General features: G+C 51.9%; 2 protein-coding genes across 5 annotated transcripts; one reads left to right on the plus strand and one right to left on the minus strand.

Moving 5' to 3' along the window:
• Window positions 1–83: 83 nt before the first annotated feature.
• On the plus strand, window positions 84–9,288 carry MBD6 (methyl-CpG binding domain protein 6). 3 transcript variants are annotated; one of them, XM_067009541.1, is made up of 13 exons: window positions 84–145; window positions 3,238–3,301; window positions 3,481–3,617; window positions 3,897–3,999; window positions 4,129–4,291; window positions 4,521–5,570; window positions 5,748–6,409; window positions 6,682–6,835; window positions 7,017–7,186; window positions 7,312–7,725; window positions 7,838–7,890; window positions 8,114–8,177; window positions 8,320–9,288. In XM_067009541.1, exons 3-13 carry the CDS (start codon window positions 3,505–3,507, stop codon window positions 8,392–8,394), a joined length of 3,021 nt encoding a protein of 1,006 aa, XP_066865642.1. In that variant the 5' UTR covers window positions 84–145; window positions 3,238–3,301; window positions 3,481–3,504; the 3' UTR covers window positions 8,395–9,288. The 3 variants fall into 3 exon arrangements, with proteins under 3 accessions (XP_066865642.1, XP_058936153.1, XP_066865643.1); XM_059080170.2 differs by lacking the exon at window positions 84–145 and adding an exon at window positions 1,896–2,193; XM_067009542.1 differs by lacking the exons at window positions 84–145; window positions 3,238–3,301 and adding an exon at window positions 1,896–2,193.
• A 159-nt stretch (window positions 9,289–9,447) lies between these two features.
• On the minus strand, window positions 9,448–24,053 carry DCTN2 (dynactin subunit 2). Of its 2 annotated transcripts, XM_067009618.1 has the most exons (15): window positions 23,856–24,053; window positions 22,892–22,960; window positions 14,357–14,453; window positions 14,141–14,202; window positions 13,710–13,808; window positions 12,950–13,110; window positions 12,608–12,758; window positions 12,191–12,256; window positions 11,937–11,975; window positions 11,681–11,758; window positions 11,519–11,590; window positions 11,184–11,286; window positions 10,976–11,067; window positions 9,814–9,896; window positions 9,448–9,608 (listed from the first exon to the last, which is right to left on the minus strand). In XM_067009618.1, exons 1-15 carry the CDS (start codon window positions 23,889–23,891, stop codon window positions 9,596–9,598), a joined length of 1,221 nt encoding a protein of 406 aa, XP_066865719.1. In that variant the 5' UTR covers window positions 23,892–24,053; the 3' UTR covers window positions 9,448–9,595. The 2 variants fall into 2 exon arrangements, with proteins under 2 accessions (XP_066865719.1, XP_058936158.1); XM_059080175.2 differs by lacking the exon at window positions 9,448–9,608 and having other exon boundaries at window positions 9,720–9,896; window positions 23,856–24,042.
• Between the last annotated feature and the right edge of the window lie 1,979 nt (window positions 24,054–26,032).

Raw genomic sequence — 26,032 nt, forward strand, 5'->3', positions numbered from 1 at the left:
GGCACGCCGGCATTGGCCCCGCCTCATACCTTACATCCGCCACTCAGGAGCCCCGAGGCACCGCCCCCATCGCTCCCTCCCGCTTGGGGGTCGAGTTAGTGTTGGACCCGGAAGTGGCTTTGGGTCACGAGGCTTAGCGGAGGAGGTGAGTGAGTCATGCGCGCGCGCGGAGGGGAGAGCTGGCGGGGGAGGGGAGGAAAGGGGGGCGGGGATGATGCAATGTTTGGCAACCGGTGTCTGCGCGCGCACGCGCAGGGCACTACAAGGGTGGTGGGAGGTGCGGGGGGGGGGTGGGGGAGAGGAAAGAGGGCGGGGCGCCAGCTCCCGGCACCCAACGGCCCCAACAGTGCTCCACCGTGGTTGCCCCTAGGCTGCGGTGTGAAGCCTCACTGCAGCTTGTCTCCCTCAAGAGCTCTTGTTCCGCCCACCTGACATGAGCCCCAGTTTTACCTCCTCCACAAGAGACTCCCATTTTCTTTGCCCCTCATCCCCTCCCAGCTAATGGACACAAGGTCTTTTAAACCTCCGTCCTTTGAAAATTTGCACCCAACCACCAGGGTTGTTTGCATCTTCTTGAGTCTTCCTAAAGGGGTCCTCTCTTTTAGCTCCCTGGCTCCCTCAAAAGAGGCCAAGTAACTTGAATCCCCTTGGTAGTCATTTTCAGCTCCCCCTCGCTGAAGAGCACCCTTAAACTCTTATCTTTGTAAAGTTTTTGACGAGCATTTGGCATGCCAGAATTCATGCTCTTTGCCGGGTGGCCCCGATTCCCACTGTTTCCCTTATCACCTTCCCCCGTGGTGATCTGGTGCCCTTCACCAAAGATCAGGCCCGCCCTTTTCAGTGTACCAGACCTGCAAGTCCTGTGACTCCCTGCTGTGAGGAGCTGGGCATAGGCCTCCTGCTTTCTAGGTGTTTGGGCTACAGTAGGGCTGTGTTGCCTGGAACACTGCGTGCACGTGAGCGCACGACTGCCTTGGACTGGGTTGTCAGGAGCCCAGATTCTAGCCTCAGCGGTCCCTCACTTGCCCAGGGATCCCAGGCCTGCCACCTAATCTCCCCGTGCTTCACCATTCTTGTTAGTAAATAAAAGATGAGTTGTGGAAGTAAAATGAGAGAATTATGAACTTGGAGGCAGCTTGAACAAAAGTGAAAAGCACCGTGGAAAATGCAAAGTATTTTTCTAGTGCCATTAGGTAGAAAACAGAGGCCATATGGTGGCCTGTTACATATCCTGTCATACCCTCATGGGGGCAGCCGGAGTTTGTCCTAAGTAGAAACTGTCAACAAGGCTGGTTGTGGCTGGGTGGCAGCTTCAGGCGGTGGTGTGACGGTGACAGGTCCTTGGCCAGGCCTGCACCATTGCTCCAGAGCTCCATTTCTCCTTCTGTAAATGGGGGTGGGGGTGGGTTGGAGCAGATGGTCTCTCCTGGCCCGGAGACATGACCAGGTTGTCAGTGACAGGCAGAGGTCATGTGACTTGACAGGCCGGGGTCGTGTTGTGACTTGTTGACCTGGGGAGGCGGGTCAAGTCCCTGCACACTACCCGGGAAGCCTTTGGGGGCGGGGCGGGGCAGGGCAAGTCGCGACTTTCATCTTTTGGGGCCGGTTCCTCCCGGACCTGGCATTCCTGGCTCCCCCAACAGATTGTGGCTTCGGAAGGGGCCCCTCCCGGGGGAGGGCTGGGATTGGCCACCAGTGGCCTGGGAAGAGGCTCGGATCCTTCCGCGGAGGCCGGGGGGGGGCGGGGGGGTGGGGCCCGCGTGGGGTGTTTGTTCTCTTGGGGATTAATGGGGGGTTGTGGGGGAGGGGTAGGCGCGCTCCCGCATGCGCACTGCGGCCCCTCCAGTTGGCTCGTCCTTGTCCGCTGGGCGGGGGCCCGGCCCCGCCCCTCTCCCGTCCGGGCAGCGGCGGCGGCAGCGGCGGCTGCGGCGGTGGCGGCGGCAGCGACGGCGGCGGCGGTAGCAGCCTGCGCGGTGTCTTCTGGGAACGGAATCCCCAGGGCTGCCCCTGGCCCCCATGGCGCATGCGCGGGAGGCCGCTCGGTGATCCGCGGCGGCGGCAGCGGCGCTTCCTGCTAGGACCGGCCGGGGCCGTACCGGAGGCTCGGGCTCCACCGACCCTCCTCCCACTCCCTCCCACTCACCCTCTGGGCCGCGACTGCGCAGGGCGGGGCCGGCCGAACCATGGGCCGCGGTGAGTGCAGGGCCCGGCCCCCCCACCCCGCCCCTCCCCCTCCCCCTCCCCTCCCTTCCCCTCCCCTCCCCTCCTCTCCTCTCCCCTCCCCTCCCGTCCCTACCCTCTGCCCCCTCCGCGTCCTCCCGGCCCCTTTCCCTGGCCCCATCCCCATTCCCCCGCCCTCACCTGCCCCCACCGTTTTTCCCTCTCACTGCTTGACTTTTGCCTTCTTCACCTCCTTCCCCTCAGTGCTTCGCCCACCCTCCGCCCGCCCTCTCCCCAAGTTCCTTCCTACTTCGTGCGCCTTCCCCTCCTCCCCAAGCCGAGGGAAGCAGGCTGGGTGACAGGCGCCTTGTTATGAGAGGGAAAGTTTAGAAGTCGCCAGTGTGGGGTGGGAGCGATGGTAAGGTTGGAGAGGATACTTGAAGGTTTGGGGGGCGTCCCCGTGTACATCAGAGGAGAATCCTTCTTGGAGGTAATTTGAAGCCAGTGGGACAGGAGATGCTGAATCCCCTTGCTTTAGGCTTGTTGGAAAATTGGGAGTTTCTGAGAATCGTGGGAGAAGACCCAAATGAACTAGATCAGTGATTGTCTAGTGGAGCCAGGCATGGGGGGAGTTATGCTGGTACCACCCCAGCGGGCAGTTGGGCAATTGCCTGGTGACCTGTGGGGCAATCTACTTTTTATATGATCTTCCTGAGGGGGAGGGAACAGCAGGGTCCAGACTCTCTGGGAAACTTCCTAGTGGCCTGGTATTATAGGAATTAGCCCACACTCTTGGCTGAAGGTTTCTCTCCTTGGTGGGACAAAGGGGCCTTACCCTTTATATGCCTGGGGATTGGGCTGTGATTCCTTGGTCCCTGGAAGTTGAGGCTTTGACCCTCTGGTCCCTAGGGACTGGACATGGAAAGGATGGTTGTGGGCTCAGCCATCAGATCCCTGAGATCTTTATGGGTACTTACCTCATATTATTAAGGATCTTTCCATTGAGAGTTTCCTGGGCTGTGGTACTTTCCTAGTTTGGGCAGATTCCTGAGGTCCCTCCTCTCTCCTGTGTTGCAGGTGTGGGCTAAGCCGGCGGCCCCGGCTTTAGACTGGACCCCACAATGTTTGCAGAGATGTTCAGGTAGCCATGGTGGGATGGCAGAGGGTTCCCCCTCATTCTGTCTCCCAGCTCACCGAGGGTTTTCCCTTGCCTCCGAGTCCTCTTGAGTCTCCCCACAACATTTGCTTTTCTTAAGTACTCCCTCAGGTACCCAGCCCAGTTTAATCCTCCTAATGCCACATGGATGTCTGTGTTATCAGGCACGTGGGAGCTGATTACACACAATGAATGGGGGCAATGAGAGCAGTGGAGCAGACAGAGCTGGGGGCCCTGTGGCCACATCTGTCCCCATCGGCTGGCAGCGCTGTGTTCGAGAGGGTGCTGTGCTCTATATCAGGTATGACTCCCCAAAATTCCCCAGTTTCTATCCCCAGGCCCTTCAATTGCCTGAGTTTTCTCCCATCCCTCCTCTCAAAGCCCAGATTGCTGGTGCCCTGTTGCTCTCCTCTGTTCCTCCTCCTTCCCCAGCCTTTTTGCTCTCTGTGTCTCTGGCCCTTTGCATTTGTTCTGTCTCTTCGTTACTCTGCTCTTCCTAGGAAGGTCTTTGACTAATGAACTGTTCTTTAAGAGTCTCCTAATTCAGTGTCAACTAATCCCATACTCTGACCTCTCCTAGCCCAAGTGGCACAGAGCTGTCTTCCTTGGAGCAAACCCGGAGCTACCTCCTCAGCGATGGGACCTGCAAGTGCGGTCTGGAGTGTCCACTCAATGTCCCCAAGGTCAGAGTGGTGAGGGGAGCCAGAGAGTACAGGGATAAGCCGAGAGACTTAATGCAAATCACTGACTGTGGTAGCTTTTCTCACAGATTCTGTTCCCTCAGGGTCCCTGTCCATGCTTCCACCTTGCAGGTTTTCAACTTTGACCCTTTGGCCCCGGTGACCCCGGGTGGGGCTGGGGTGGGGCCAGCATCAGAGGAGGACATGACCAAGCTGTGCAACCACCGTCGGAAAGCCGTTGCCATGGCAACTCTGTACCGCAGCATGGAGACCACCTGCTCACACTCTTCTCCTGGTGAATCTTTTCCACTTTACAGAGACTGAGGAAAACTTAAGGGCCTGGAAGAGGGATGGTGGGAGGAGCTTTGTGAGAGGGAAGCAAGGAGAAGGGTGGAGTGGGGAGCTGCTTGGTGAGAGGAGGGCACAGGGAAGCTGGGAATTTATGGGAGAAGGGATGGAGAAGACAAAAGAAAGTTCTTGGAAGGGGAGCCACAGGTTGATCCTTTGTTTCTCGTTTATTGCAGGAGAGGGAGCGAGCCCCCAAATGTTCCACACTGTGTCCCCAGGGCCTGCCCGCCCGCCCTGTCGAGTTCCTCCTACAACTCCGCTTAATGGGGTTTCTGGCTCCCTTCCCCCAGAACCACCTCCAGTTCCACAGGCTTTCCCCCCTCTAGCAGGCCCTGGGGGGCTCTTCCCACAGCCAAGGCTTCCTGACCCAGTCCCCTCCGGAGGCAGCAGCAGCCCTTGTTTCCTGCCAAGGGGCAATGCCCCTTCTCCAGCTCCACCTCCTCCACCTGCTATCAGCCTCAATGCCCCCTCATATAGCTGGGGAGCTGCTCTCCGATCCAGCCTGGTGCCCCCTGACTTGGGCTCTCCTCCAGCCCCCCATGCCTCCTCCTCACCACCTTCTGACCCTCCTCTCTTCCACTGTAGTGATGCCTTAACACCCCCTCCCCTGCCCCCAAGCAATAATCTCCCTGGTCCCACTGGCCCCCCTGGTCCTGCCACTCAGCCACCAGTGTCTTCAGCCACTATGCACCTGCCCCTGGTCCTGGGGCCCCTAGGAGGGGCCCCCACGGTGGAGGGGCCCGGGGCACCCCCCTTCCTTGCTAGCAGCCTACTCTCTGCAGCGGCCAAGGCACAGCACCCCTCTCTCCCCCCTCCCAGCACTTTACAGGGCCGAAGGCCCCGTGCCCAGGCGCCCTCAGCTTCCCACTCCTCATCATTGCCCCGTCCCTCGCAGCGTCGTCCCCGCCGCCCCCCAACTGTACTGCGATTGCTAGAAGGGGGAGGACCTCAAGCCCCTAGACGGAGCCGCCCTCGGGCCCCCGCTCCCGCCCCACAAGCTTTTCCTCTCCCTGAGCCCTCCCAACCGATTCTCCCTTCTGTGCTGTCCCTGCTGGGACTCCCCACCCCTGGCCCTCCCCACTCTGATGGAAGCTTTAACCTTTTGGGGTCAGACGCACACCTTCCTCCTCCCCCAACCCTCTCCTCAGGGAGCCCTCCCCAGCCCAGGCACCCCATCCCGCCCTCCCTGCCTGGGACCACCAGTGGCAGCCTCAGCAGTGTGCCAGGTATGTGAGTGTGATGGAGCCCTTCCTCCCTTCGGGTGGAGAGAGACAGCCAAGGCATTTACGGGAGAATTGAGAGAGCTCTGTGGTGGTTTTCTGGGTTGGGGGCAGGGAGGTTGGATTCTTTGGACGCTGGGAGGAAGGAACTCCCTTGAGCTGAACCTCTCTTTTTCTTTGCAGGTGCCCCTGCCCCACCAGCTGCCTCCAAAGCCCCCCTAGTCCCTAGCCCTGTGCTTCAAAGCCCATCCGAAGCACTCGGGATGGGGTCGGGCCCAGCCTGCCCTCTGCCTCCCCTGGCTGGTGGGGAGGCTTTCCCATTCCCCAGCCCCGAGCAGGGCCTGGCGCTGAGTGGAGCTGGCTTCCCGGGGATGCTAGGGACCTTGCCTCTCCCTCTGAGTCTGGGGCAACCTCCGCCTTCTCCATTGCTCAGCCACAGTTTATTTGGCGTGCTGGCTGGGGGAGGGGGACAACCTCCCCCTGAGCCCCTGCTACCCCCACCAGGGGGACCTGGCCCTCCCCTAGCCCCAGGCGAGCCCGAAGGGCCTTCGCTTTTGGTGGCTTCCCTGCTTCCACCACCCCCCTCAGACCTTCTTCCACCCCCTTCCGCACCCCCTAGCAACCTCCTTGCCTCCTTCCTGCCCCTGTTGGCCCTGGGCCCCACAGCTGGGGATGGAGAGGGATCTGCAGAGGGAGCCGGGGGTCCGAGTGGGGAGACGTTTTCAGGTTTGGGAGACCTGCCCCCCTTGCTGTTCCCCCCACTTTCAGCCCCCCCCACCCTCATAGCTTTAAATTCTGCGCTGCTGGCTGCCAGCCTGGATCCCCCGTCGGGGGCGCCCCCCCAGGTGAGGATGAGGGTGAGTGGGTGGGACAGAACCAGAGGTATAATCAGAGCTGGGAGTCAGAGGCTTTCGGTTTCATGTCTGAGCTCTTCCTCAGGGTCTTTGGGGAGGGCTTAATTCTTGGCTGGGGGTAGGATGGCTGTAACAGCTGGGTCTGTATTTAATAAGCATGGCCTACTTCATGTGAGGCTTCAGTGGGATTGTACATATGAAAGTACTCGAAACTTATTGAATACTTTACACATGTAAATGTAATAACTATTTTTTCTCCTTAGCCCTGTGTCCTGAGTGCCCCCCAACCTGGACCACCTACCTCCAGTGTCACCACGGCAACTACTGACCCGGGGGCCTCCTCTCTGGGCAAGGCCCCCTCCAACTCAGGGAGACCCCCCCAACTCCTTAGCCCTCTGCTGAGTGCCAGCCTGCTGGGTGAGTCTGAGGGAAGACTCTGGTGTGGGAGAGAAGAAAGGAGGCAGAAAAATTGAGAGTAGAGGCTGGACGAATTAGGGAAGAAAGTCTCTGACCACCGGGTAAAGCCTAAAAATAATAGGGTCTGCTCAGCCTAGCCACTTGGCCTAGGGAGACCCTTGACTTTACAATTCCTCAACAGGTGACCTGTCTTCGCTGACCAGCAGCCCTGGAACCCTCCCCAGTCTGCTGCAGCCTCCTGGCCCTCTTCTCTCTGGCCAGTTGGGGCTGCAGCTCCTCCCTGTGGGGGGAGCTCCTCCACCCCTCTCAGAGGCTTCTAGTCCCCTAGCCTGCCTGCTACAGAGTCTCCAGGTGAGGGTATGAGTGTGGGTGTGTTTGTTAGGGAGAAAAGTTTTTCCCAAACTGGAAGTACAGACATTTTGAGTTTCAGTAGCAGAGGGACTGCATTTGAGACTGAGATTTTGTTTTGTCTGCAGATCCCTCCAGAGCAGCCAGAAGCTCCCTGTCTGCCCCCTGAGAGCCCCACCTCAGCCCTTGAACCGGAGCCTGCCCGGCCTCCCCTCAGTGCCTTAGCCCCACCCCACGGTTCTCCCGACCCCCCAGTCCCTGAGCTGCTCACTGGGAGGGGGTCAGGGAAACGGGGCCGGAGGGGAGGAGGGGGACTTAGGGGCATTAATGGTGAGGCCAGGCCAGGCCGGGGCCGAAAGCCTGGCAGCCGGCGGGAGCCTGGTCGACTGGCCCTCAAGTGGGGGGCACGTGGTGGCTTCAATGGACAAATGGAACGGTCCCCAAGAAGGACCCACCACTGGCAGCATAATGGGGAGCTGGCTGAAGGGGGTGCTGAGCCCAAGGATCCATCCCCTTCTGGGCCCCATTCTGAGGACCTTAAGGTGAGTGCAGAGTGATGGTGGTCTGGCTGGGCACAAAGACTCCGAGGAAAGGTTGAGGCCAAGGCGCCTTTTCCTAACTTTTCCTACACACACAGTCTGTCAATTTTCTCAGGTGCCCCCAGGGGTAGTCAGAAAGTCTCGTCGTGGCCGGAGGAGAAAATACAAGTGAGTATTGGGCCCACCACAAAACCGGCCTTTCCCCACATCTTCTTGGGTTTATAGAAATAGCTCAAGAGCGACTTGGCTTTCAAAAAGGCAGATACTTGCTTGAATATGAATAAGGATATTACGCCTTTACTATCCAAATGTAGAAAGTTTCCCACCCAAACTCTGAAATTCAGCTGGTGCTTGGGGAGGTGTTCCTGATCATCTGTGCCCCTTATTGCAGCCCTACCCGGAACAGCAACAGCTCCCGCCAAGACATTACCTTGGACCCCAGCCCCACAACCCGCGTAAGTGTGCGTCCCTGTGTGGGTGGGTGCAAGTGCGTGTACGGGATGAGGCAGGAGGAGGTCAGTGGGAGTGGGGAGAAAATAAAGGACTTCCTGATACCTAGCTGTTTGATCACTTCTTTCAACTTCCCCTCTTGTATAGGCGGCTGTCCCTCTGCCTCCCCGGGCCCGCCCTGGCCGTCCTGCCAAAAACAAGAGGAGGAAACTGGCCCCATAGCAGCCATACCTGGAGCTGGATCTGACCCTGACTGGGGAGAGCTGAGTGCTGAGCCTTGGGAGCCCCTGCCAGCCACGTGCACCTGTGGACAGTGGGTGGGGGCACTACTCCCCACTCAGAGCACAAATGCAACCCCTTCCCCACAATCCCATCCTGAGCCATTGCAGGGGGTAGGGAGGTCACCCCCTCCCCCCCGAAGCCATGTCACTGAAAAGGCCTGGGGGGGGGGTATATGGCCCTCTCCCCACCAGGCTAAGGGGAACACCCCTTTCCCCAGGTCTTTTATTTGTTTAAGTTATTTTTGCACAAATGACTCTTTTATATTTAATTCGACTTCATTGCCTCCCTTCTCGAAGCCAGCAGGCTCAGTTTACAAACCTGTGAGCTACTGTTGGCTGCTGCCCTCCTTCCCAGTGAAAGGTACAAAGCAATAAGCATCATGCACCCTCCCCTCACCCCTACAACACCCCTCTGCCTCTGGCTCAGGTTGCTCAAAGCACAGATCCCTTCTTACCCCTGTCCCCAGGTTTGAAACACATAGCCTCATTTCAAGGTGTAGCCAGCTTCCCTCTACTTTCCTCTGGGATATAAAAAGGGGGTAAGGGGGCAAAGAGAGCCATCTGGGTCTCTCCTCCCATACACACTACACTGCCCCTTCTCCCCCCATCAAAACGCTCAGAGACGTTGTGATGATGCGACTGAGGATTATGCAACGTGGTCCAACCGGAGCGGCCAGCATGACCAGCTGTCCAGGGGCTGCCTCCTGCCTTTTCTTTTGTAAAGACAAGACCTTTGGGAGTTTTAATTCTGTTTTGTACTTGCCCTTTGGGGCCTCCACTGCTTTTCTATGGGAGACACTCTTAATTTAACAGATGAGAATATTTTGAAACTCTGGCTCTGACTCTGTCCTCATTTTTTCCTTAGTTCTTTTGTAAGAACAGGTTACAATTTAAATCCTTCTCTTATAGTAGAGAGTGGCTTAGACTGTGTATTACACCGTGAATGTCTCTCTCTCTAGTGCTGCCTCTTCCCTAGGAAACAGCAGAGGCCACACAGAGTACAACAGCATTTAATGGTCAGAAACAGTTGTACAGTATTACAATCAGTCACAGAAGCTGTGCTGGAGGACAGGATCCAATCCTTCCCCACACCAGGCAAAGCAGTATTGGACAGGAGCTGGCATGTGGCTGGGCCCACGTCCTCATCCCCGTGGCCTGAGGGGAGACCACCATCTAATATCCCCCAGGTTCCACTACTCTTCAGAGGAGGGGTGTAAGCCCCACATGCAAGAAGAACCCCTTGCCCCCAGTGTCAGATGGGATGTGAGAGTTATGATTAAGGGAAAACCCTGTGTAAGGTGTTAACGGAGTTCAGAGGGGTAGGGATTACCCCTGTTCTCCATCTCCCAAAGGTGCTCACTTTCCCAGTTTCTTCATCCGTTCATCAATGTTGGCAAAGTTCTGCTCAACTGTGGACAGGTTATCACGCATCGTTGTCTGCACCTAGAAAAGTGACAAGAGCTGTCTTACTCTTTGTCAGGTTCAGGTGCTTACCTGAATGAGGACCTGAAGAAATTCTCTTACAGAAGACAAAAAAGAAACGGAGGGGAATTCCCTGGTGGTCCAGTGGTTAGGACTTAGCACTTTCACTGCCGGGCCCGGGTTTGACCCCTGGTTGGGGAACTAAGATCCCACAAGCTGCGTGGCGTGGCCAAATTAAAAAAAAGAAAAAAGAAACGGAAACAAGTTGATGGGTCCCAGAGCAGGAAGGTTAATGCACCAGTTTCCAGGCTACCCTGGAATACCGTGGACCTCGCACAGGGTCTGCCAAGCAGGCAGGCTTCTTCAGAATTCCCGTCCTGACTTTAACCAGAACAGCTCTTTTATCTGTTTTATGTAATGAGGAACAAGTAAGATTTTGTTGACATGAGGGTTTCACAGGTCAAGTTTTAGAAAACTGCTCTGGAGGAAGAATATATACCAAGCACTTTAATTTATCTTGATGATCCTGTGATACAAGACAACTTTAGTGCTTCTCCCAGCTCTGAGAACAGTGCCCCCAACAGAAACCAAGGACTCGCTATGTGTTGGGCACTGCCAAGAAAATGAAGGAAGAGGTGAGGCTCACTGCCCAGCATCAGGAAAGAAGTGGCAGAACCAGGTGGGAGCCCAGCTCCTGATTTCAAAGCCCATGTTCCATCCGATGTGCTGTGCTCAGGAGCATCTGGGTGAGGACCCAGGGAGGCTAAAACCAAGCTGTGACTACAGAGTGAAGGGATAGGTTTTACAGGAAAAACTGAGGTTTACTGAACTCTTAACAATTCACTCATGTTATTTCACCTAATCCATACAACTCTGAGGTAGGTATAATTTTCCAGATGGTAAGATGGAGGTTCATAGATTAAATAAGTTGTCAAACGTCCCACAACCATTGAGAAACAGTATGGAGACTCAAACCAAGCCCCTGCCGTACCACCATGCCACCAAATGGGCGAAGGCAGAACCCTATGGAGATGAAGCTGGAGAACCTAGCCTGTGTGTGCTGGGGAAGGGAAGTAGCCAACCAATAAAGGGGCACACACCTGGGTCAAGAGGGTGGCGCTGTCCTTGAGGGAACAAGCAATCATCTGCTGTGTGGTATCCAAGTGTGTCAGAAGCTGACCAAACTGCATGGCTATGAAAGAAGGTCAGAACGGTATGTGCGGCGTTAGAATCCAAGACCAGAGGGAAGGGAACAAAAGCTGCCCACTTTCTAATTCCTCTTAGCACCCCTGGCAGCTGGCCTCCCACCTTGTTCATGCAGCTGCCTGATGGTGACAAGTCTCTGCACCAGCTCAGGAAGGGTGGAGGCGAGGGGGCTCCAGCGCTGTATGGTTTCATACAGCTGGTGCACCTGGAGGGACAAGACAGTGGCCAACCTTCAGTGAAGTACACACCACTTCACTAGGGTGGGAAAGGTCAACTTGGTGGAGCAAGAGGGAAGCACTGCCTTTTCTCAGCTATTAAGAGCTTATGAAGACACGGACCTGAGGATTGAGTGCTCTCGTGCTTTACTGTTAACTACCAGAAGAGTACATAAGGGAGCAGGAAATGGTATGAAGAGGGAGGAAAGGTAACTTCCTGACCTTGCTTTGTGCATCTGCATCCTCTACAGAAGCTTTATGCTTGGCAATCTCATTCACTTTTCCCAGGACACTCTGAAAGCACAGATTTTAAGGTTGACAGGGTATGTAGGGCTTCCAAAGTCCCAAGCTACCTGTAACCCAATTTGCCCCCACACTTAATACCTGTAGCCGAGCCTCCACTTGGTCCAGAACTGCAAGGTCCAGGGCGCTCACCTTTGCCTGCAACAGCTCTACAGTCTCCTGGGGGCGGGGGTTAGGACAAGCTTCATGAAGGGGAAGAATCAGGCTAGAAAAGGCCACCCCATATTCCACTGGAGGTAATTAATCAATAGCTACAAATCCAAAACCAATGTTCCAAGCAAATCCAATCCCGATATCCCCTCTGTAATCCACACACTCCAGTTCCTTTTACACTCACCATAAGGCAGGCTCCCTGCAGACCTGCAGAAAGGGGATTCTGATGGGGAAAAGGAGGAAAGAAGTCAGTGGTTCTTATCTCTCCATGTGATTACCACCTTCTTCCATCCTTTCTGGTTCTAGCGGGCAACCCCTGGCTGATCCTGTAACTGGAGCCCTTTCCTGACTCCTCCCAGGGTTCTGTGGAATGCTGTGGACCTCAGGGCTCAGGGCGCAGGATACGCGGGTTAGACTAAGTACAGGAGGGCACCTGACCTGAGCATCCTGATCACAGCGTACAGCTGCTTCCAGCTCTGCAAGGCGCTTCTCGAGTTCTGCCACCTAGGGGGAGGAAGGAGGGGAGGTTTGCCATCCACCTCCCTTCTGCGGCAGTGGGAGGTAAGATCCTGCTCTTTGCTTGTCGGCTTACCACTCCCCCCTCTCCCCACCACTCTGCCAAGGGACTTCTTTCCCTGGAACACATCCCTAGTCACAATCTTAAAGTCTTCACTGAAAGTAGATGGTGAGGCAAACACGGAGAATGAGACATCAAGAGGAATCAAGCATTCCCAGCACCCTCTCCCCAGATGTGATCCCTTGGAGGGAGGCAGGAAAGTCTCTAGAGCCACATCTCCCCAGCCCCTCAACCAACATTACATACATACATACATACACACATACATACATACATACTTTGGCAGCTTGAGAGAACTTGTCTTGCTCAGGCCGAGAATGTAGTTCATAAGTGACAAGGCTGCTATCTGGGGGTGTCCCACTAGTGGTCTTTCCCCCTGAACCAGTCCCTTTGCTGTTCTTTGTTGCTTCCAGCTGCAGCAGTAGGCGCCTGGGTCAGGAAACCAGAAATAATATCATGACTTGAAGGATGTGGGTCAGCCCAGTCACTCTCATTTCTGCCTCACAGTCAGCATTAAGGAACAGCTAGGCCACTTCTCCCCTTTGTATCCCTGTCAGTACCTGGCTGAGTCCCTCTACACCCCAGTCACCAATGATTTCCCAACGAAGTCTGGCACCCACTTAGCCAGAGCTCCATCGGGGTCAGTAAGGTTGATTGCAGCATCTGGTCCCAGCAGCTTCTCCAGATGGGAAGCAACAAGCTGCTGCTTCAGGGCTGCCAGCTGTTTAGCCAGCACCACGGGGGTCAGCTTCTCCTCGGTGGCTGACTCCTTCACTGTCGTCTGGTATGAAAACAAACAGACAGTGAGGGGTGGCAAGAGAGAGTCAAGGAAAAAAGATAGATCAAGACCCTTAAAAATAGCTGTGGCTGAGGACTTCCCTAGTGGTGCAGTGGTTAAGAATCCGCCTGCCAATGCAGGGGATCCAGGTTTGAGCCCTGGTCCAGGAAGATCCCACATGTTGTGGAGCAACAAAGCCCATGTGCCACAACTACTGAGCCTGTGCTCTAGAGCCCGCGAGCCACAACTACTGAGCCCGTGCTCTGCAACGAGAAGCCACCGCAATGAGAAGCCTGCGCACCGCAACGAAGAGTAGCCCCTGCTCACTGTAACTAGAGAAAGCCTGTGTGCAGCAACGAAGACCCAATGCAGCCAAAAAATAAATAAATAAAAATAAGTTTATTAAAAAAAAATACCCGTGGCTGAAAGTCACTGGGATGGTCCTTACCCACCTACAGCACTGAATATAAATTCATGTGCATTTCTAAACTCTGAAAATCTGAGCCCCCTTATCCAGGAGCTTAGGGAAGCTTTCTCCTGCTGGGAGTTCTCCTCTGCTATGTAAGTCACAGCAGAGAGGGGAGAAGAGAGTTTATACTTACCTTGATTTTCTCAACTTCAGTTGTCAGCTCTTGGACCTCATGCAGCAGTCTCTGGTACTTTTGCTGGGGTGTCTCCTTCACTCCCAGACCCTCTCCAAGCTAGAGAGCAAGCACAGATGGTGATGTTACAACTCCCAGTAGAGGGAACCTCAAGAATTTGTCCAAACCCCAGGCCTAGTTTGTAAGTGTATCATACCCAACTAAGAATCCACATCATCCTAGTACAGGAGAACTGGAGATAGCTGGAGGCCTGGAGACTCTCCAGAGCAAACAGCAGGGGGACAAAGCATCCTCAACTGCATCCTGCTGGGTTCCTCAGGGCCCCCAACCAGAGAGAAACTTGGAATCCCAACTATGTCCCTTGATCTCTCTCTCAAATGCCCGCTGGATAGGACTGCTGCACCATTCCCATCAACACACACACAACAAACCATCTCATATTCTCCAGATTCATATCCCGTTCTTTTGGTTTTTCCAATTCGATCTGAGAAATCTGCCAAGAAAAGAAGATGGAATTGAGGGCCTGATCAAGACCCACAGCAGTCATGGTCTCAGATGACTGTGAGGGCTTCCATAAGACAGCCCAAAGCAAAAGTCAGTAAGGCCTGAGGTCAGGCTTCCCCATCCAATTTCCAACCAGGTCTCACCAAGTCCCTTTGTTCCCACTCTCTTGTCTTTGAACTTGTCATAGGCAGCGTTGGGATTGACAATGAGGTGCTCCACACTTGTACTCGTCAGCTCCTCCTGCAGGAACAGGTAGTTCAGACCAGGGGCAGACTCATTCCCACCCTCGAACTTCCCCAACCCCACAAAATCCCCAAACCATTGGGAGACTGGGCCATACATTCCCAAGGGGAAAGAAGGGCGGCTCCATTCCAAGCTACAGACCCAGGTTCAACCTAGGAAATGAAAGCTTCCTGGTAAATTTGGAGCCTCAGTTGTATAAATATTAACACCCTGATTCAACTGGGAACAGAGACAGCGTAACCTCCCCGCCCATTCTGTACATAAGCCTCCCTATCCCCTCCCCTTCCCCAATCCAACTGGGCCCTCCCAGTTATCTGGCACACACCATGCATTCAGGACAAGAAATCAACTTGACTTCTTTTAACCTCCCCCTCCTGAAAGTAAATTTCCTTGCTGCTGAGGAAGTCTATTTTCAAGCTAACTTCCCATCCTTGCTGGAGGGAAAGAGGAGACAATCAAGCTACTAACTCTGAAAGTGAATATCAGGACTTTCATAGCTGCTGAAGGGAAGATACCAGACTTAGATAAAAAGGGAAGGCTGGCAGAGGTCTCACCAGAAGCCTTGTTTCCAGGCTGCCGTGAAGTCAGGGAATTCAGGGGACACAGAGAAGAAGCAAATGCTTTTTAATTTTTTGGCCGTGCGGCACATGGGATCTTAGTTCCCCAACCAGGCATCGAACCCATGTCCCCTGCATTGGAAGCGTGGAGTCTTAACCACTGGAGTGCCAGGGAAGTTCCTTGCTGTATTATTTTTTAAGGGACATCTTAGAAGCAACAAGCATAAGCTGTTATCTGTTTGCCAAGAGTACCCATGGGCAAAGGCCACATGTAAGTCCTGAAATGGAGACAGCCCAGGATCTTTTCAGAGAAGCTGCAGTACCTGCCTCTTCTCCCTGACCCTTCTGCTGCTTCTCAAGCACTGAAGCTCTTCCATAAAGAGGGAACGTGGTAAAAAAAAAAAAAAAAAAAAAAAAAAAAAGAGGGAACGTGGTAAAGAAAGTGAAAGAGATTTCACCCTAGAAATTGAGGCAGAAAGGTTCCCTCCTTACTAGATACCTATTAGCTGTTCAGATTCTAATAACTACACCAAGACCACGCCCTCCAGACCGCATGTCTCTCCTTCAATTGTCAGCAGTCTGACAGGTCTCATTACATTACTAAAGGAAGCGGAAGGGGACCAGGAATCCCTTTCTGTTGGGGTGGACATCTCCACCTTCCACAGGAGGAAGGCAAAGAGAGTCTTCCTCCCTTTAGCCAGAGCAATGATTCTCAACCCTGGCTGCACAACAGAATCACTTAGAAAGGGGGGGGGGGGCGGGGGAGAGGCCTGGGTTCACCTCTGTAGATTCTGATTTAATTGTTCTGGGGTAGGGCCAGGGTAGTAGGCCAGGTTAAAAGCTACCCAGTTCACTCTAATATGTATCCACGACTGAGAGTCTCTGCGTGTGTGTAGTAGGGGTTGACTGGTGGGGGAGCGGTTATGATGGAGAGACATGGAGGAAGAGCAGCAGACACAAGCTCCGTCCTTCATCTCTGCTCTATTACAGAAGGAACCGGTGTGAGTGGCAACTTTATAAATAAGGGAGGAGGGGGGGTAAGGAGAAAATATCAACTTCAACCTTTACCTCTTCTTCAGAGAAGTGCTACCCCTTCTTCAGAGGGACAAGAGCTAAAGATTAAGGGAAAATAAAAGGGTTCAATGTCCCATATGCAAGTGCCTAGGGGAAGAAACAGCTGAGTCCCAAATTAGTCTCTCCTTAATTTTCTCTGAAATGTTATGGCCGGAGCACACACTGGCCAAATAATTGTGTGGTCTCTGGCCTCTAAAAAGTGTTCGTCTGAGAAGGACTCATGTTCAGGAAACAACATCAACCTCTCTCAAATTCCCCCTCAAGAATATGCCACTCCTCCTGTGAGTGCCCTTATCAAGTCCAATGAGGTAGAAAAAAAAACCTCTTTGGGAGGCATAGTCTACAGACCAAGGAAAGAAATTAATCACAGCTACCAGTTTGTTAAGCCCTTATTATAAGCCAGGCACTATGCAGATGAGAACCTACTTTCTTATTTACTTTCCTAAATAGGGAAGGTGTGGAATAAGAAAGGGTCAACAAACAGAGAGTGAGTCTCAGAGGTTCTGGGATGGTAGCAGGGACGGTCAGTGCTTTCATCTCACTATTCCTGCTGCAGGAGCACGTCCTGAGTCAGAAGGGCTGCCCGACGCTGGCATCCTCTTGGAGCCTCTCCGAGGGTGTGGCCCCGGAAACTCAGGTCGACAGCATACTTTAGCCCTCCGGTGGCACCTACTCCGCCAGTGACTTGGAGATCTGGGGGCATGGGCTGGAGGTAGTGTCATTACAGTGATTCGTGAGATGGGAAAAGGTCAGCTGGGGCTGGGGCTGAATAGAGGGACAAAAAATTTAGTAGAGATAAAAGGACAGAGAAACAACTGCCCATCATAGCACACCCCGTTAAAAAGCACATGAAAGGTCAGGCTTCTTACCAGCTCCTTGTGGTTTCCCCAGAGGTGAGAAAATCAAAAGAGTTAAAAGGAAAGGGAGTGGGGAAATGGGGGTGAGGGAGGGAAAAAAAAGACAAAATTGTTATTAGCAAATTGTCACATGCACTACATGATAGTCTTCAAACATACTGCACCACAGGGCCCAGGGGAGCCTAGCAAAATTTGGGGGCCAAGAAATTTCAGCTGGGGTCACCATATACCCCAAGAGAAAGAAGAGCTTGGGACCCTTTCCTCTCTGGTGGTGAGGATGTCATGAAGCTTTGCCATTAACAGCAGCAATTCAGGATCATCTCAGAACTAGTAGTTAGATGTTGCAAGCTGGTGGCATGGAAGAGGAAAGTGGGGGGAGAGAAGGCTGAGATGGAGGGGAAGCTGTAGAAATGGCAGAATGTGAAGCAGAGGCTGTCTGAGAACCTGTAGCTGATTGAAGGTCCATGATTCTCAAGGGGGAGTTCATGGCTCAAGTCTTCTTTTTTTATTTTTTGTGGTACGCGGGCCTCTCACTGTTGTGGCCTCTCCCGCTGCGGAGCACAGGCTCCGAACGCGCAGGCTCAGCGGCCATGGCTCATGGGCCCAGCCGCTTCGCAGCATGTGGGATCTTCCTGGACTAGGGCACGAACCCGTGTCCCCTGCATTGGCAGGCGGACTCTCAACCACTGTGCCACCAGGGAAGCCCTCAAGTCTTCTTATCTCTCTGATTCTCTAGTTTTGAAGAATTAGGCATTTGGATGGCAGAATCAGTCATAATGAGGGTGCTCATGTGGGTGGTTTGATATGACTTTATGTTAAGCAGAACAAAATATGTCAGGTACAGATGGTGAGTTTAAGGAAATACAAAGTATCTAATTGAAGCCCCATCCTCATTCTCTTGCCAGAGGAGAGGCAGGGCAAATCCTGGTCCCTCACGTAGTCTGGTGTGTTTACATCCATCTTGAGTGGTTGGGAACTCACCCTACAGCTCTGAGGGATCCAGAGCAATTCTGCCATGATGTGCTAGCACAAAGAGTCCAAAAGCACCAAGATTCACAGCTACCAGAAATGTGCAGAACATATTTCTTCAACCCTCTGTTTACAAGGTTCACAGGGGTTGGAGGGTACACAAGGGGGAAAGGTGAGAGTATCTCAAAGAGGCTGTATTTTAGTCCAGGCCACGTAGACAAGGCTCCACTTCCAGGCAAGACTGGTAAAGAACTGCCAGGAGAAGAAATCCAGCTGTATGCACTGCCTTTCCAGGAACTCTACTGATGGGTAGACAGAAGTGTGGGAAGTCGGGGATGGCTATATGTATATGAAAACACATGATGGGACAAAAACAACTGCATCCTGCCCCAGAGATTTCAGCTAGATACATCTGAACTTCAACCTTGCCATTCCCCTGTCTCATGCCAGAGTCCAGCCCAGCCAAGACTCCTCTTTCAGCTCAGGGTAGAGGTGGATCCAGGTCCTGTGGTCTAGGCTGGGATGTCTCTGCAGAGTGGGTGTAAGCACTCACAGGTGCACACATGCAAACACACAAGGGGAGGCACACACACTATACCTTTCTCTTACCTGCCTCACCAAGCTAAAACCAGCTTGAGAAAAACTCAAGGAAAAAGAGAGGACAGTGGGCCATAAGTTCAAGTTCAAATCATGAGGCACAAGCAGAATGGGGAGAAAAGAAAATCAAAAAAAGGAAAAGTGGTATATTTGTTTGTAAATAGTATATACCACCCTCCAGGTCTGACCTATGCGTGGGTTGGGAAATGAGACTTTAGGGATAATTTCTGTAACCTGGAGTAGTAATAGTCACCATGGGAACCTATTACACCAGCCAACTTGATTAGAAAATTCTAAAGTGTCCTGATCCCAGGTACCAGTTTACCTGGTACAGGACTCCCAGTCCCTCTCACTAATAACTCCCAGATGCCCCAGGGTTGTTTGGCTAAGTGGCTATGCCTCAGAGGGCAAGACCTGAGGTTCCAGATCAGACACGGGAAGAGGTCACTGCTGCTCTCTGAGCCTGTTAGGCTCTGTGCCCACACCGCAGCCAGGGGCACTTCGGAACCATGATGACAAGGAAGATGGATAGTGCTGTAGAATAAAACTGTCCAGGATGGACCAACATGGTGCTGACCATCCAACCATTTCTAAAGGAGGGGTACAGAAACAGAAAGACTCACAGAAGCACAAAGAACCCAAGCTAGTACCCTAAAAATGTATATAACACCCTTTTCCTATCCCATTTACCTTTCTCTAAAGGCTTAGCATAGGGGAATATTAAAATGAGGTTTTTACCAGGTATAATCCACATACAGCCAAGAAGTGAGGACTGTTGCTGTCCCCCTTGTTCTCCACCCTTGTCCAGAATGGCTAAAAGTCACTCCCTTTCTCTTAACTCCATTTCAGTCTGTGGAGGAGAAAGGCAACCCCCTTCCAACTCCAGCTCTTAAATGCCTCATGTCCAGAAGCATTCTTAGTCTCCATGTTTCTATCCCATCCTCCATTGGACAGTTGTATTCTGCACACCTCCCATGGGGAAGAGACAATGACCCATGAATCATAGTTGTGCTTCTAAACCTTGATGAAGGATCTTTAACCATGAGGCCAGCAGGCCCCTTAGTGACCCATCTAGAGATGCATTAGAATTTAAAACGATTAGCTGCAACAATAGCACAGTGACAGAGCATTGCATGCGAGATGGCAAATGAAAAAAACATGCAGAGAAGAAGCATCGAATGGTCTTACTTGTGCAAACTAGTGTCCAGGCAAGGTGGTGAGGAGGGAGGATGGGGGAAGCATTAGGAAAAACTCAGATAAGTTCAAGTGCGCCAATAGTCAATGAACACAATCAAGCATACTCTGTGATATCCCAAACTGTAAGGAAAAGAACCTACTATCTCACATCTCAGGCTGGTGGAGTTTTCAGCATTATCTACCTTTGGAGAACTGAAGCCTCTGCCACAGACCCACCAAACTAAGGCTAGGTCACTCTTTCCCCTTCACATGCATCAGGGATAGTTACAGCATAAAGGGAGGAACTAAATCCTATTTCTAGTGAGTTTTCTAAATTTACTCCCCTTGTTCCGGCAGTTCAAAAGCCACGAGCAGAATTCCTCACAGACCCAAAGGTAGGCTGTGGGCCCAGGGGGGAAGAAATTCCAATTGGGAATTAGCTTTCCTGACAAGACATTTTAAGAAAAGTTTCCAAAAAGCCCATCACCCCAATCAACCCAGGAGTGTCTGAAATACAGAGGGGATCCTCCTAGATTGGGGAGGAAAGAGCTAGACTGTGCAGTTTTCTGGCCCATTCACTTCAGAATATTTTAGTTCCTGCTAAAATAGTTTTGAAGGGACAGCAGGAAAATCAGGATCATGTTTACCAAAAATAAAACCTTCTACTACTTTCCTCCCCCATCCTCCCCAAACTTTGATGTTTAAGTTAAACTAGCAATTACAATCTTCAGGGGCTATTATACGATATTATTTCCTTCAGCAGCCCAATTTCTTCCACAGTGGAGCAGTAAGAAAGGAAGTGAAAAGACAGTGAGGGTCAGTACCCCTTGACTATTTCTTTAAATCAAAATCTGGAGACCGCCCTGAAAGGTTCCATACGAAGCCGGTCATATTGGTCGTCTTCCAGGGAATGGAACTAAGCAGTGGCACGCAGCGGTGGGAAGAGACACTTTTTGTTCTATGTGCATATATTACCTACTTCAAAAACTAATAAAATTAAAGTTGAAAATAATCTGGAAACTAAGGCAGAACATGCTCTTGCCAGCAGTGAAGAAGATGATTGAAATCTCATGGTTCAGCCACAATAGTGGTGATGTGCACTGTCACCTGTACTAGGTCTTGGGAAGGTAAGTGAGAAGGGGACAGGCTGCTAGTGAGAATCCAGGCCTCACAGAAATGGTTTCTGGATTGTCTAAGTACAACCCACTGCTCCTCAAGTTGCACATACACGTCAGTATTAAGAGCAGTGGCAGAACCATTACTCAGCTGACTTCCTGAAAGCTGTCCTCCTAAGGCCCACAGGGACATGAAGGGGCCAGAGACATTAGCTGACATCAGGAAACATCTCAGGCCTCTCCCACTCCCGCCAGGGCTCCTGAAGTAAAGGTCTCCCCACCTTATTTACTCCTCCCTAGTGATGGAAAGTCATTTAGCTGAGCCTTAGGTGATGGAGGCAACTTGGCTCCTCTTGTATTTACCATCCAGTTCCTATATACTTCTGTACCAGCATCCTGGGCTACATGCTGCAGGAAATGAACACTTATGGTGTGCTCTCCCCATCAGCCACCCCACTAGATGCTACTAAAATAGGCTGCACAGGCTCAGCAGGGAGGAACAGCCAATCAGGGCTGCACATTCAGTTCTTCCATGCCTGGGATGAGGGTCATGTTCTTTTTATTAAGAGATAGCCCATAACTTCAAAAGGAAAATTACAATGTACTTTTTCATTTGGAAAGGGGACTGCTATGATATTACCTGTCTATATCACAGCCAGCGACAAAGGGACAAAGTTCCACTCATTATCTCACCACGAAGGCTTGATATTTTATCGGCAGAGGGCTAGGCCAGAGTTGAACAGTCTCTGAACTATGGTAGTAGAATGGAGTCCTCGGTATACATACTCCTGCCCTTTGAGGTCAGAGACTGCTCCCTAATAAGATACCTCTTAGAGTGACAGGTCAACACCTAGGTCCTGAGCAATGACAACATCTGCATTATCTCCAGATACTCAAGTTTGGGGGACAGACTGACATGCCAGCAAGTACAGAAGCAACAAGGAACACACCACTCTGAGAGGGGACAGGGAAGGTGTTCCCCACAAAGTAGGAACCACTTCCACATGGGGGAAATCAAATAAGGAATAAGTGAGTACGCCAAGCCATACATTATAAGCCAGCCACCAGCATTCTCCAGAACTAACCAGCCCCACAGACATAACCACAGGACTTACAGACACACATACTGAGCCTGTACCCACTGACTCTTTCTTGGTCACAACTTTATTGAGATCTCACAACATCAGTGTGACCCTAGCCCAGCTCTCCTTGGAAATTACAGAACCTAAAACACGTCCTATAAGACATGCTAATAGATCTTTGCTCCCCTTGGCACTTACGTATAGAATTTTTACTATGTTGATTTCATTCACTCAATTTTTCCTTTCATGTTTCCTACATGTATCCTAACTCCCCCAATAGTTTGGGTGATTTTTGAGGGCAGGGACATTTCTTCCTCTGCATTGCACAAAAATCAACAGAGAATGAACACATTCAATAAATAATGCTAAGTGGTTTCCCCTATGGTTAAAATGTGTCCATAGCTAATTCCTTCCTCTTGAGTTCTTCTTGAATCTGAAAGCACTACCAGGGCCTCTCCTCTGATGATATGAAACATTTATGTGCTTCCTCAAATTTGTTTTGCTCTAACCAGGTTCCTTATCTTTCTAAAATCTCTAATTCATTTTCCTGCTCCTTGGCCAATGGATACTGTATATTCATGTAAAAGAGTATTCCTCTGTATTTCGAAGTCTAGCTCTTGTTAGGATACTAACAAACATGTACTGAGCAATGTATTTTATGAAATAGAAGGCCTAGGTCTTAAACTCAAGCAGTTTTAAGTGCTCAAGATTCATGATTCATTACCATGGACTAGCACCCAGGGCCCTAACTAAGTCACTAGCCCCCAACCTGTTTTAAGATATTTCAATTTTATTTAAAAGGCCCAATTACCAGGCCTCTTAGCTATAATTCCACTGACCTGACTCTCCTTCCTGGCATTGCTCATTTGCAAGCCCTGCGACCTACATACCACCCAGGCTGGGTTGGCATACCCGCTTATTGCTGTGGCTCGCCAGAAAAGGGAAAGGGCCTGCCTGGGGGAGAGAGGTCAGAGTCCAGAGGAGTCCTGAGGCAGCACACAGTCTTACCGCATCAAACTCCGCTTGATCATCCTCAGGCAGGTCGCTGGTTTCATAAACATCTGGCTCGTTCCTGGCCTGCAGGTAGAAGCAGTGACCACCCAACCTCACTACCCAGCATCCACCAACACCCCTGACCCCACTCCATTTGAACAAGTTAACAGAGAAAGCAGGCTGTGACGCCAGGATTCTGCCCCTTCTTTCACCTGCCCCGTGAATTGCCTGTCGGTTCCCATGTCTCAGAAGGGTGGGGATAACAGTGGGGACACCTGATGGTTAATGGTGAATGTTAAGTGATGACTAAGATGTTACCCTGAATCTGAAGGGGGGCGGGTCCTCGGCCCTCATGTCAGGAGGAGAGGAGCTATCACTAGGCCCTGTGCACGCTACCCTGGCACAAGGGCTGAGAGTGACTCAGGACCTTAATAACCAAGGTCCTATCCCAACCCCCACCCCGAGAATGCAGGCAGGGTAGCACAAAGGGAGGGTACATGCCGGCCTGTGCGGGGGTTTGGGAAGGAGGTTACCCAGAGGACACAGTTCTCCATCTGGCACAAGAGGGGTTCCGTCACGGTAACCTCTTCACTCTTGCCAGAGTGAAGGCCATCACCAAATAGTCTGGTATGTGTGTCTCGGGAGGGGGTGGGGGGCTCATGGGAAGATTTGGGGAGACACGGGTGGTGTTGACACGGACGGTAGAAGCACTCGAGCACAGTGTTAAGTGCCTGGAGATGATTTCTGAGCCGAGAAACCGGCGACTGCCGGAAAGGGGCCTTGTAGGCCGTCCCACGGCCCGGCCCAGTCGGGTCGAAGGAGTCCGGAGGGTGCAGCGGCCGGTCGGGGAGTTAGCGGCGGGAGCCCTCGGGACGGAGGAGGGGTTTCAGGCGGGAAGGGTCACGGGTTGCTGTCTGTTGGGGGTCCTTAGGAGGTCGGGGGCGCGGTCTTGGGGAGCCAGGGCCGGCCGTGTACTCACAATGCCGGGAAGGTCGGCGTATTTAGGGTCCGCCATGGCGGCGGCGAGGCGGGGTTGGGGGACCGGGGCCTCGGTGGAGCCGGGGCCGGTGTTCGGGTAGGGGAGAGGCTGGGTCCGGGTCCGGGATAACGCGGCCGCAAAGGGAGCGGCGGAGGAGGCGGAGGAGTAGGAAGTCTCGCGACAGGAGTAGTACAGGAGAAGGGTGAAGCAAAAGTCGCGAGAACAACCCGCTACCACACCCCTGGAGTGACAGGGATTGGCGAGAACGAGACCTGGGAATGACGTAATGGGGGGGAAAGCGCCGCCTAGGATTGTGGGATATGTAGTCTTGGACGATCCGGCTTGGGCGGGTTATGGACAATAACGCGCCTTGGGAGTTACTTCGTACGACTTATTTTCTTTCGTTTTTACGTCGAGTCTGTGAAAGAGCTTTTATAATTCCTGTTTTTCAGATGAATAAATTTGGACTCCCAGAAATTAAATAACTAGGTAAAAATAACACAACTAGGCATGCTATGGCACAGCCAGGGCTTCGAAACAATAACAAGTAAAATTTAGTAAAGATTTAGTCATGTTAGGAATGAGAGAGTTAAGTAAACTTCTCAGGTTATGGCTGTCAGGTAAAATACAGAGCACCTAGTGAAACGTGAATTTCGGATAAACAACTAATAGTCTTTTCAGTGTAAGTACGTCCCATACGGTATGGGACATACACACACAAATTATTAGTGTTTCATCTGAAATTCAAATTTAACTGAGCTTCCTGTTTTTGTTTTTCAAATCTGGCAATTCTACCTCAAATAGAATAGGCACTTGGTAGCACCATGTCTGTCTGAATAACTTCTGTGCTCTTAATCCCTTCACTAATGGTTTTCAGACTTTTGAATTTCACAGTTCAATACAATTAAAACAACAAAAAACCTTTTTGAAGATAGGCATAGTATTGCTACCTTTTTATTTTGCCAAGTAAGTACATTAAAAAGAAAACCCTACTCTCTACTATTACCATCATTGCTTAGTAGAAAAGTATGGAAGGACATACAGTACTCTCAGAATAAAAGACAGTCCTTTGAAACAACAAATCCAGCTTTATTAAAAAACTTACCACATTCCACATTGTGTGGTGGTTTTGGTGGGGGAGGGATGCATACACATGAACTTTTTTCTCTGACCAGTGACCCTCTATGGACTAGCATTTTGAAACTCCTTCACTAAGTATGCCATCCTGGAACCCTTGGGTGCCTGAGGTTGGGCTATTTCCTGAGCTTGCAGGATGCTGCAAGAATTAGAAATAGTGCCAGACCAAGTGACTGAAGAGATGCCTATATTTCTGAGTTCATAGGAACTCATTGTCATTCTATGTGTCCTCTCCTGGCTCCTCCCCAAGCCTCTTTCTCCATAGTCCTACTGCCTTCCCATCCAGCTTCTTATGCTGAACCCTTTTCCTTCAGTTTCCTTAAGATTCAAGGTGAGTTAGGGGTATATGTCCAACTTGGAGACCCCATCAGCTGCCTTCCGAGCGGTTAGGTCTTGTCTGGCCAGGCCATCTTTCTCTCCTCCTTGCCTCATAGTATCTAAGTGACCCTAGACACTTACCAGGCAATTGCTAGGCAGAACCTCCATCCCCTCCTCCCTTCTTCTCCCATCACCCTGCTCCTCCCCTTGGCCTAGAGCCTCAACTCCTGCAGTCTAACTCTGTTGGCCAGCAGAGGCCCTGTGACGTGGAGAAAAATCAATCTGGCCAGTTTCTAGGTGGTTCTGTCCAGGGGCTGCAGCAGGAGTCTGACCTGAGGGGAGGAAGGACACAGAATCTCTAGCCTTGGCTCTTTTTTTTTTTTCCCAGGGAAGGGAAAGAAACAGAAGAAGGGCCTGAGAAAGGGGCTGGGGTGTTGGGACTCTTTCCAACAGTACTGAGACAGGAAACACACTCACGTAGGTGCCTAAACCTGCCTGAAGCCCAAATGCAGATGTCTGCTCTAGAGGTCCTTTATCAAAGCCCCTCTGGCCTTACCCACTGCCATCATCACCCCCCCATCACTGCTTTCTGACTCCCTTTCTCTTGCAAAATTACTCTTGCCTACCTCCATCCCAGCCCCAACCTATGAGGCAAAAATGAGAATTTTACCTGCTTTTTAATTCTGATAGGCCAGAATAGGAGTTTTTCTTCCTTCCAACTG

The sequence above is a fragment of the Kogia breviceps genome, chromosome 12 (genome assembly GCF_026419965.1).
Source record: "Kogia breviceps isolate mKogBre1 chromosome 12, mKogBre1 haplotype 1, whole genome shotgun sequence".
Classification (NCBI taxonomy): Eukaryota; Metazoa; Chordata; class Mammalia; order Artiodactyla; family Physeteridae; genus Kogia; species Kogia breviceps.